Below are 12,047 nucleotides of genomic sequence, written 5' to 3' on the forward strand. Positions count from 1 at the left end.
GTTGAAAAGTCCCAGACTTACTAATCTCTCCTCATATGGAAGCCATTCCATATCTCTAATCATTTTTGCTGCCCTTTTCTGAACTTTTCTAATTCCAATATATCTTTTTTGAGATGGGGCAACCACATCTGCATGATAGTTAACAGTGGACTTTGTGAGGGAGTTCTCTGGATGAAGGAGGAGCATTTACATGACCCTTAGGATAAGACTGTTGTCTGTAGTATGTGTGTTTGTGTTTGTGGTGTGCTTGCTGTTTTACTGAAATATTCCATGTGGTCTGTTTATTTGGGGGACCGTTTTCCTAGCCTAGCCCATCAACCCTTAACCAAAGGGTTGAGCTACTCAGGAAGATCAGGGCTTTAAAAAGCCAGCCCCTAAGCAACCAGAGGAGCTAGTGAACAGAAGTGGCTAACGGGAGTTTTGCAAGGGAGTTTAGAGAGGAAGTGGGAACTATATAAACTTAACAGTCTTTAAACTTAAAGCCAAAAACACCCCCTGATAAAAACAAAACATCAACAAAGGAATGAGCTGCAGGAGTAAAAAGAGAATGCTGGCACAAGTCCAGCAACAGAGTGGTGGCTATGCAGTCTATTGTATCCAGTGCAGCATGTATGATTACCTGCCCTATGGGCAGGTGGCATATGTGTGCATTCAGTGCCAGGAGCTCCTGGCCCTCAGAGACCATGTAGACCAGAGTGGCTGAACTGGAGGGGCTAAGGGAGACAAAGAGGTATATAGACGAGACTTTTCAGGACACAGTAGAACAGTCCCACCCCTGTCTGACAGCCTCTGTGCTGTTGAGGAGAATGGAAGCCTCAGGGAAGGAGAACATCCAACTGGAGCAGAGGGAAATGATCCCATACTTGGGACCCTCCTTCCAGATGATGCCATGGTATCCTCTCATACTGAGGATACCTCTCCAGTGGTGGGAACTCTAGTTATTAGGAAGACACAGGTAATAGCTATGGGGGATTTGATCATTAGAAACGTAAGTAGCTGGGTTTGCAATGACCGGGAGAACCGCATGGTGATTTGCTTGCCTGGTACAATCTATTCATGGAGATTCTCTATATCCTAGTAAGGAGGAGAGGATGAAAGATGATAAAATAGAGGTAGGATCTAATGAGAAACGGTCAAATGAAAAAGAGTACCATTCAACTGTATCATGTAATGTCAGACAGCTAAAATGTGAAAAGTTTTTTAAGTGCTTATATACAAATGCTAGAAGTCTAAATAATAAGATGGGTGAACTAGATGCCTCATATTAAATGAAGATATTGATATAACAGGCATCACAGAAACTTGGTGGAATGAGGATAATCAATGGCAATTGGTAATACCAAGATACAAAATATATCAGAAGGACAGAACAGCTCATGCTGGTGGAGGAGTTGGACTATATGTGAAAAAAAGCATAGAATCAAATGAAGTCAAAATCTTAAATGAACCAAACTGTACCATAGAATCTCTATAGATAGTAATTCCATGCTCTAATAATAAGAATATAGCAGTAGGGATATATTACAGACCACCTAACTAGGATAGTGATAGTGACTGTGAAATGCTCAGGGAGATTAGAGAGGCTATACAAATAAAAAAAAACCTCAGTAATAATGGGGGATTTCAACTACCCCCGTAATGACTGAGTACATGTCACCTGAGGACAGGACGCAGAAATAAAGTTTCTTGACAGCTTAAATGGCTGTTTCTTGGAGCAGGTAGTCCTGGAACCCACATGAGACAATTCTTGAATGGCATACTGGGTCAGACCAATAGCCCCTCTAGCCCTGTATCCTGTTGTCCGAAAGTGGCCAGTGCCAAATAAACCAGGCAGAATGAAAAGAACAAGGAAGTTATCTATTGATCCATCTGCTGTTGTCTAGCCTTAGCTTCACTGAATCACCCTTGTCCACATTTGTTGACTCCCTCAAAAAATTCTAATAGATTGGTGAGAGATGATTTCCCTTTAGAAAAGCCATGCTGACTTGTTCCCAACAAACCTTATTCATCTATGTGCCTGATAATTCTGTTCTTTACTATAAGTTCAACCAATTTGCTTGGTACTGAGATTAGGTTTATTGGCCTGTAATTGCCAGGCTTGCCTCTGGAGCATTTTTCTTAAAAATCAGTGCTGATTAGCTATCCACCAGTCATCTGGTACAGAGGCTGATTTGAGTGATAAATTACATACCACAATTAGTAATTCTGCAAGTTCATATCTGAGTTCCTTCAGAACTCTTGGGTGAATACCAACTGGTCCTGGTGACTTGTCACTGTTTAATTTATCAATTTGTTCCAAATCTTTCTCTAATGACACCCCAGACTGGGATAGTTCCTCGGATTTGTCACCAAAAAAGAAAGGCTCAGGTGTGAGATTCTCCCTCACATCCTCTGCAGTGAAGATCAACGCAAAGAATTCATTTAGCTTCTCTGCAACAGCCTTTTCTTCCTTGAGTCTTTCTCATGTACTTAAACATTTGCAACAGTTTTACCCAGCAATTTTAAATTAAATCCCTGGAATTATGTGACTTGTGCTCAGGCTTTGATAAAAATTCTGTATCTTTGTACCATTACAGTACCATATTCTAGAGTAAGAACTACTCATTCTCTTGGCTTCTTGTCATGTTTCTTGCAGTTCTTGAACAATTTCCCTGACATGGAGAGGATTTCCTTCCTATAGCTCATTATTATACCATTTCCTCCCGAGTCTCATTATACGTATTATATCAGTATTAATCTTTTGAATATGGAAAATACGTATCTGATCAACCATAGTATATTGCATGCTCAGTACATTAACTGCCAGCGAACAAAGAGAAGACAATGGTCACTAAACATCTTGAAACTATTAAAAAATGTTGTATAGGCATCTCACCTTTTATTCAGAATGACAGCAGACACTACATCTTTACGCCTCTTGTGTATTGCTTCATGGAAAAAAGAGGCTGATGCTTTGTTCAAGATTATTTTGGCACCACTGTCAAGAAGCAATCTCACCGCTTTCGCATGTCCTTCTTTGGCAGCAAGATGAAGAGCTGTGTTCTTTTCAGAAGGACAACATACCAAAACATTATTAGGAATCACTATGCTTAAAAGAAATGTACAGCCCTTTCCCCCTCCCCTCCCACTCCTCAAGGGCAAGATTCTGCTCTCAATTCATAGAACATAGGACTGTAAGGGACCTTGAGAGGTCATCTAGGCCAGTCTCCTGCACAAATGGCAAGACTGAGTATCATCTAGACCATCTGAATCACTTCAGTGGTGGTATAAAAGAAAAGAATTTTGTCCCAAGCGCTTAATAGTATATGCCTGTACCAGTACAGAGAAAACAAACTGCATGTAGGAAAGGGCAAAGCGTATACAAAGGATACTAATTATTAACATCTCATAGTTTTGCAATTAATGAAAGCAAGATGTTAAAAATAAAACTGTCCTGTGTCAACAGATCCACAGAATCTATATTTGAGGGTCAGGAAGAGAAGAATCCAAAGTTAGTTTCCACCAGTGTGGTACTATGCATAGGTCTGCAGGAAATTATTTGCAAACAGCTCTGAGAGGAGGATTTTGCCCTCAGTGACTTGCATAAAACTAAGGTAAATGGTTGTGATTTTCAAAGGCACTAAAAGGCCTCAGACACCCAAGTCCAATTGCAAGTTAGTTGGGCAGGAAGACAAGTGCTTCTAGATCTTTTTGGCACTTTGGTGAATCTCTCCAAATATCAACCCATCCAGTCTTCTCTGAGCAATGTCCAAATAAGGGACTACACAATGGCTTCTAATTAGCTTCTAGTGGAATCTGAAATGCTGTTTTTAATCTAACAGGTCCTAAATGCTTTGAGCCCTGACTACCTAAAAGTCTGTCTCTTTCTCATTTTGGTAAAACAACAGTTGCTTGAGCTTAACATCCCTTGGTTTCTGAGAGGGAACTGTTGATGCATCATTTGCCACAAGAGGTCTTCAGCTCTGGAACTGGATTCCTCTCCTGGCCAAAAGATCTTGGTTTTGACAAACTTCAGAACAAGCTGCAAGCATAGCTACTAGGGTTTGCCAGGGGGAATAGACTTTGAGGTTTGAAGAGCTTTGTTGATGAGTCATTATTTATGGTGGGTTTCCTTTCATTGTTATGAGCTCTTCATATTGTGAGTTCATGATGTTATTATATTCTGCTACATTGTTATGTGGGTCATGTGGTATAGTTAGTAGAGTCTAAAGTGCTTTGTACTTTACATTTTGTGTTAATGATGTTGATTTTCTGTTGTGTACAGCTCCTAGAACTTGGATGGGCATTTCACTAATTATAAATAAACCTAAACAAGATATGTTAACAACAACAAAATAGTACAGGTTTTATAATTGCCAAAATAAATATATTATCATAAACACAGTCTCTCATAATCTTCAATAGTGAAACAAGTTTGCTAACAGGGATTACATGTTTGATTGCAATGAGACAACAGAGTTGAAACAAACAAAAATTATACATATACGTACCCCTTCTTCATCCACTCTGTCTGTAGATTTCACATTAGTATCCAAAATGATTTGCATTGTGTGAGTGTATCCTCCGAAGGCAGCATGGTGCAGGGCTGTCCAGCCTTTATAATCACTTTTGAAACAGTAGATATGATGTTATTCACATATTTTTACAAGTTTAACCTACAACCTTGAGCTCATGGGCCTGATTCTCCCCTCTCTCACAATAGTTTCCCCACTGTTGCTCTCCATCAATGTCAATGTCTTTTTGCTGAGTAAAGTACAACAGAATCCTACTAGTACTACACTCAGCCATGTAAGGGTAATCTCAACTGTGTAGAAGAAATTGGGTCTCATAAAGGCAGATATGTGATCTTGTGGGATCTTACCTGTTTCACAGGATTCGGCTCTGAAATAAGTGAGAAATATACAAGACCCTGGTATTAACATGTAACAGCTGATGCTGCATACAACACTGTAGTACTGTTGAATTGTACATTTAAGGCAACTGACAAGTATTAAAAGCACACAATTTTATTTCTATTAAAAGTATTTCATGTTAATATTGCGATATCCTATGTGTTAGTGAACTGTCCCGGACTAATAACACATTATATGAAAAGCCCCCTGAATCGAGTTCATTGCAGAATATTCTTAATGACTTAAACAAATGTGTAATATACAATGTTAGTGTACATGTGATAATTCATACCTTAGCTTTAATGTAAACTTGCATGGACAATCCAGCACAACTTTAGAGATGAGTACAAAATGTAAGTAATAAAGTAGCTCAGTAACACTAATTATTTTAAAGAAAGGAAACCCATACACTTACCACAGGAAGAGGGCACCCTTCTTCAGTAGCAATTGCACGACCTTTTCATGACCATTTTGGGCTGCCAAGTGAAGGGGAGTCATTCCCTTCTTATCGCCTTCATTCAAAAGTCTTGTGTCATTCATGCCTCTGAGAAGTCGCTGACAGGTGTTGATGCGCCCATAGCTTTAAAAGATTAATGTACAGGATAATACTGAGAAAATCTGAATGTATAAAATGGCATTGATACATTCTATAGACTGCACCACTTACCTGGCTGCAAAATGCAAGGGAGACTTCTTGTCTCTACTTTTAGAATAGACAGAAACATTCAAGTCGAGCAAGCTATTTACAGAGAAGGGCACTCCTTGTCTGCATGCATAATGTAGTGGAGTGCACCCCTCGTCATCTTCTTCCACGACAAGATCTTTAATATGTTTCATCTGTTGGCAAAAAGAAATGATTGTATACATATTACCAATGCAACTGTGGGTCCTAGTTAGTTAGCAGTAATTTTTTGAAGCTACATTTAAAAATAAATCTTTATGGAACTTTAAGAAAGGTAAAATTAAAAACAGAGGCAACGAAAACAAGAGAGCCTTTTACAAATATGTATGCTGATTGATGGTTTTCAGTGAATTTACACTTCACAAGAAGAACTCAGCAACTTGGCTATTGGGTTCTCGAGCTCTCTATTTATCCACAGAACAGGTGCAATACAGGAAGTACAAGATTCTCTTACACTGCCACACCATGCACCTCAACCACATCAGGGAGGAAAATGAAGACATGTCAGCCTACATGCCTCCGGAATATTTGGTCTCTCTGTGGGGCTATTCAGAAGATGGCCAGTGAGGATGGCAGTAATTTTGCAGTGTGGACACTTGCAAAGCCATCAGAAGGTGAAAAAATTTGGTCACAAATTACCTGAGGCTAAATTTGCCCACAGTAGTAGAGAGAGGCTGTCAAGGTTCCTCCCCTACTCTGAACTTTAGGGTACAGATGTGGAAACCTGCATGGACACTTCTAAGCTTAATTACTAACTTAGATCTGGTAACACTGCCAGCATCCAGAAATTTCAGTGTCTGGATCACTTCCTGTCCCCCCAAAACCCTCCCCTCCCTGGGCAGCCTTGAGAGGCTTTTTCCCCAAGTTCCTGGTGAACACCGATCCAACCTCTTGGATCTTAACACAAGAAGAATTTAATCATTCCCCCCTCCTTTCCCCCACCAATTCCTGTTGAGTCCAGATCCAATCCCCTTGGATCTTAAAACAAGGAAAAATCAACCCGGTTCTTAAAAAGAAAGCTTTTAATTAAAGAAAGAAAGGTAAAAATCATCTCTGTAAAATCAGGATAGAAAAATACTTTACAGGGTAATCAGATATATATAGCCCAGAGGAACCCCCTCTAGCCTTAGGTTCAAAGTTGCAGCAAACAGAGGTAAAATCCTCTCAGCAAAAAGGAACATTTACAAGTTGAGAAAACAAAAATAAGACTAACATGCCTTGCCTGGCTGTTACTTACAAATCTGAAACATGAGAGACTGATTCAGAAAGATTTGGAGAGCCTGGATTGATGTCTGGTCCCTCTTAGTCCCAAGAGCGAACAAATCCCAAAACAAAGAGCACACATAAAAGACTTCCCCCCACCAAGATTTGAAAGTATCTTGTCCCCTCATTGGTCCTCTGGTCAGGTGTCAGCCAGATTTACTGAGCTTCTTAACCCTTTACAGGTAAAAGAGACATTAACCCTTAACTATCTGTTTATGACAGAGGCAGAAACTGAACTCTTGTGCAAGTGGGAGCAGCTGCACTACAGCGGAGATTCAGTCTCAGAGAGTGGGAGACAGCATTTGCCAACCCTCCTCTGGGGGGTTCAAATGGAAGTGAAGGCTTTTAAAGCAGAAGTGTCAAACTCATTCAGAGCAGAGGAATGAATTCTGTTTAATTGTGTTCCATGGGCTGGGGTATAAATTTAGGAGTATATATTCCCCAGAGTATACAATAGAATGCCCATTGATGTCAGTAGGTTTGCACAGAGAGCAATAGGAGAACAGAACTTTTAGGTAGTAATGAAACATTTAGTTATTTAGTCAGTGCCTCATTGTCACATTCACTGCTCAGTGAGAGAATATGCTTTCCTTGAGGCATCACTATTTCTGCTTTGTGTTTCTCTTCCTTCCCCAATCTTTCTCTTTCCCTCCTCTAATTTTGTGAGTCTCCTCTTTTCTCTGCATTTCCCTTCCTGCAGCAACTTCCAGTTCCCAGTCCAGTGTACTTCACTCCCAGCCCTTAAGCCCATTCCACCCACTGAAATGATCAGTGATTAAGTACATTTAAAAGTTGACAACATGACATGCAAAAGTTATCATTGTTCTTTAAAGCTGATTCTCCAATCAGATTATATGGGGAGTTCACACCTCTGACTCATGGTTTCAAGCTGTCTGCGTAACTGCAGCAGTTATATTTGGCTCACATCTGAAATATATCTCTGCAGCTATGATGGCTAGAAACTTACTATATTTTCTTTAAATGAAAGCTTAGATTCAGAGAATCTGAATATGTCAAGTGACTCATATAAATACATCAAACAGGCCAAGTGCAGAATTATGTTTGATATTCCTGTTTTAAAATATGTCTAGGGATTTACTGAAACACAGGCAATGGAGACTTCCTAAAGAATTTGCTGCTGCATGCAGCATATCCCAGGTTTGATTGCCTATTAACTGGCAAAGTAGAAGAAAATGTTCTATAATATATTGCTAATCTGCTGAGCCATTCAATTCCTTGGCAGCAAATAACTTTATTTCTTTGCCTTCCAGAGAGATCCGTATTATTGGCTTGATCATGTTTATTTTTATATTTGTATCTATTTAAATTACCCTATGGGGACAGTGAGGTGAGTTTACAAATAAAATGAATTTCCATAAATGTTCTGGAAGAAAAGAGAATCCTTAAACAGTTCGACAAAGAGATTGAATTCATCAGAAAAAAATACAAATAGATCCTCACTGTACCTGCAGAAATTTCTCATCCAGATGTTGTAATCCTCCAGGCTGCAGTACTGTCAAGTGCAAGAAATTCCGACCAAGCTGATCTTTTAAAGATATATTTGCTCCTAAATAAATATGGGGATAAATACTAGCAATTCAAAACTGCTGGCCTCTGATAACTAATAATGTTTGATTAAAATGAACAAGCTAAAATGAAATTAAAAATACGATTATTTCAGCCAATGCAACAACAAATATCACACCAAGACTTCTACTAACTCTAAGCTTTCAATTTACAGTAATGTATGAATTTCATTTGTTCCACTGTATCACTCAGATTTATAGGGGTGTGATATTCGGAAATGTTGAGCCTCTACAACTGCTGGTGGGAATGAAGGCTGCATGATCAACACCTCTAAATATACCAGGCTCTTGGTGTACTGCTGCCGTAGTCATATTGTTTCAATTGGAATTCTATGTTTCAATATCAGTTTACTTCGGTGCTGTTATATGAATAATCTATGATAACATTATAATAGTTTGGCAACATAGAAATGGAACGTCTTGCATATTCGAAGCAAGAGAGTGCCTTGCTAAAGTCCATAACAGTTTTACTATAAAATTTCTATCAAAAAAAGGAATAGTTTGTTAATAAAAATTAATGGTACAAATATTGAAATACTCACAAGAATATTTACAGTAGCTTACTCTTAAAAATGTGGCAACTGACAATTAAGGATGAAACTTCATTAAGGGTTTAGTAGTTAGTAAAGTTTCAGGTGACACTAAACTGTGACCACTCACTACAGTTTAGGCTTAATATTTAAAACCATTAATGGTCAGAAACTTGACCATGTCAAAGTGGTATCTTCATGTTCAATAATTCTGTTCCCTCTCTGTGTACTCTGTAGTGCAGAGCTGCTTTGAGCTTGTGGAAAGTGCAAGGGGAGTGCACACCAACCCTTAGGAGGGTGCAGCATGTGCTTTCCTTCCACAGCCCACACACTCTGTATGTTGATGTGGAGGGGCAGGGACGAGGCTCTGCTTCCTCCTTTCTCTTCCTGAGGATTTAGCACTCCAGAGGGTGCCAGCAAGGAGCAGTTCTTGTGTTCACTTGTGCCTGCCATCCATGTAGGAGGCTTAAAGAGGAGTCTCTTGAGAGAGAATCTTAACTTATATGGACCCTTCCCAGAAAAAAAACCACACATAATACTTGTTTGTTCCTTTGTACCTTTTGAGAGTAGTAAATTCACAATTTTCCATGATGCACAGGAAGTAGCCAGTAGAAGTGGTGACCGACCCTCAATGTCAAGACTATCAATATTTGCTCCCTGCAATGAAAAAACCCAGATTCATGAACAAATACTATTTAGCAATAGGTTGTAAACAGAGCAGAATTACAGGCATAGTTAGTCACTTTCACATGCTTTAAATTATGTAAATTCAATAAACAAATTATTTCCTAATTTAAATGAATTTAGGTCAAAGTTTTCAAACTCGAGTGCCTAAAGTTAGGTATCTAAACCCATATTTAGTCATCTAAATAACAGTATCTTGATTTTAAGAGGTGCTGAGCTGGGGAACATCAGGTCTTTTATGTGGAATTAGGCAAGGCCGGATTTAGGGCCAGGCAATCACCTGGGCTGCTGGGCTTCAGGGCTGCCAGGCTTGGGGTGCTGTTTTTGTTGTTAGTGACAAAAGGGAAAATAGAATGTTTGAACTAAAATGTTTTGGGTATTCTGTATCTGGATTCATTTTTCATTAACATCTTAGAAAGTTCTGGACCTTTGTAGAATCTCATGGAACCTTCCAGACTTTCTGAGAACTATATTTTCCTTGAACCTCCTAGAATCTTGTCAGCCATGCCCTCACTGTAGATAAGGGGTGTGGCATTGCCAGTCAATTAGTGAGACATAAGCATGAAGTGAAGTGAAAGCCCAGCTGCCATACTGTGAACCTTGTTTTATTGTGCAATTGTGGAAGTGTACTTGTGTTTTGAGATTTGAAGAGTATAAATAGCAACTAATAAATGACATATTTAATGATGATAGATATCTGTCAAACCCCTCTCTACGCAATAATATAAAAGAAATACTGTTACTTCTTCTGACATCCTTAACACGTAATGTTTGATGACTTTCTAAGACTGTGGAACATAAACTTTTGCTCTCCCTAATGCTGTCTCTTTCCCCCCAATAGAAAATAAAAGATGCCCCCAAAGAAACCTTCAGGAGCTCAGTATAGGAAGTGAAAAGCTCAGTTGCAATCTAGTTTGCAGCAAGGGGCAAATTTGGTGGGAAAAATATCTGAAACAGAATAGACTGGGCTTTAGGCAGTAGTGATCATCCCAGTGCAGAAGAAATTGAGGAGTGAAGCATAAATGATGGAAGTCCTGTTACTAAGGAATTAGCAGATTTACATGAAGATAAGTAATGGAAATGTGAGGAAAGTTATGGAGAATCGTCCAGTTTTCCTGGCAAGCTAAAGGAGAGTGATGATAAAGAGGAATGTGGCTCACGTGAAAAGGAGAGTAATGACAAAGAAAAATCTGGTTTACATGAAAAGGAGAGAAAATATAAAGAAGAATCAACCTCACATGATGACAGAAACAGCAGTGAGAAAAATTGAACACCACAAATTGATACATCAGATCCTGCTTTATGGCTGGCATGTTAAGGTTCCTTCCCCACTCTGAACTTTAGGGTACAGATGTGGGGACCTGCATGGACACTTCTAAACTTAATTACTAGCTTAGATCTGGTATTGCTGCCACCACCCCCAAGTACTACCTTTTTTCCCTGGATAGTCTTGAGGGACTTCACCAATTTCCTGGTGAACACAGATCCAAACCCCTTGGATCTTAAAACAAGGAGAAATTAACCATCCCCCTCCCTTTCTCCCACCAACTCCTGGTGGATCCAGATCCACCCCCTTGGATCTAAAAACAAGGAAAAAATCAATCAGGTATTAAGAAAAAGGCTTTTAATTAAAGAAAAGAAGGTAAAAGAAAACCCTCTGGGAGAGATTAGCATACCAGCTACTCTCACAGACAACAGATTCAAAACACAGAGGATGTTCCCCTGGGTGAAAATCTTAATACACAAAAAGAATACCCAAATTTGATAATTACCTTAATGGTACCAAGACAAGTTACAAAGAAAACAAACATAAACCTATTTATCCCTTTCTAAAACTTACTACTCTGATAAGAGGCTGGTTCCTTGATCTTTTTCACTCCGGCTGAAACTGAAACTCTAAAGGAAGGAAAACTTCCCTCCTTCCTTTTGAAACATCTTGTTCCCCCATTGGTTCCTCTGGTCAGGTGTTAGCTAGGCTAGGTGAACTTCTTAACCTTTTACAGGTAAAAGAGGCATTAACCCTTAACTATCTGTTTATGACAGCTGGTGATCCTAAACTCTGCTGATAGTGATTGCAAAATATTGAATGGGTCAGGCAAAACTGAGGATATGACGTTTCCAGTAAGTGAACAGAAGCGACACTTCTCAAAGTCACCCTGCGAAAGAGTGCTCAAGAATGGTGAGAAACTGAATCGACGTTTGCTAGCTTATTCAAAATCAACTGACAAAGTGCTCTAGTTTTGTTGCAAAATATTTGACAAGAATGTCAAATCACTGCTTGCACTTTCCTGGTAAAATTACTGGCATAATTTAGCTGATGCTCTGAAGCAACATGAAAAGTAACCCAGCCATTTTATGGCCTACTCCAAATGGATGGAGGTTTAGTCCAGGCTCAAGCTGAATAAATACA

The 12,047-nt window shown here is 39.2% G+C and overlaps 1 protein-coding gene across 1 annotated transcript in view; it reads right to left on the minus strand.

Annotated features, from left to right (window-relative positions):
* TRPA1 (transient receptor potential cation channel subfamily A member 1) overlaps window positions 1-12,047 on the minus strand; it is an 85,144-nt gene that overhangs the window by 34,008 nt on the left and 39,089 nt on the right. Inside the window, exons 9-14 of the mRNA XM_050940674.1 lie at window positions 9,511-9,610; window positions 8,304-8,404; window positions 5,560-5,729; window positions 5,308-5,472; window positions 4,491-4,605; window positions 2,876-3,042 (exon numbers count right to left, since the gene is read on the minus strand). Coding sequence (XP_050796631.1) covers window positions 2,876-3,042; window positions 4,491-4,605; window positions 5,308-5,472; window positions 5,560-5,729; window positions 8,304-8,404; window positions 9,511-9,610 — 818 coding nt within the window. The remainder of the gene's footprint in view (window positions 1-2,875; window positions 3,043-4,490; window positions 4,606-5,307; window positions 5,473-5,559; window positions 5,730-8,303; window positions 8,405-9,510; window positions 9,611-12,047) is intronic.

Source organism: Gopherus flavomarginatus, chromosome 2 (assembly GCF_025201925.1).
Source record: "Gopherus flavomarginatus isolate rGopFla2 chromosome 2, rGopFla2.mat.asm, whole genome shotgun sequence".
NCBI lineage: Eukaryota > Metazoa > Chordata > Testudines > Testudinidae > Gopherus > Gopherus flavomarginatus.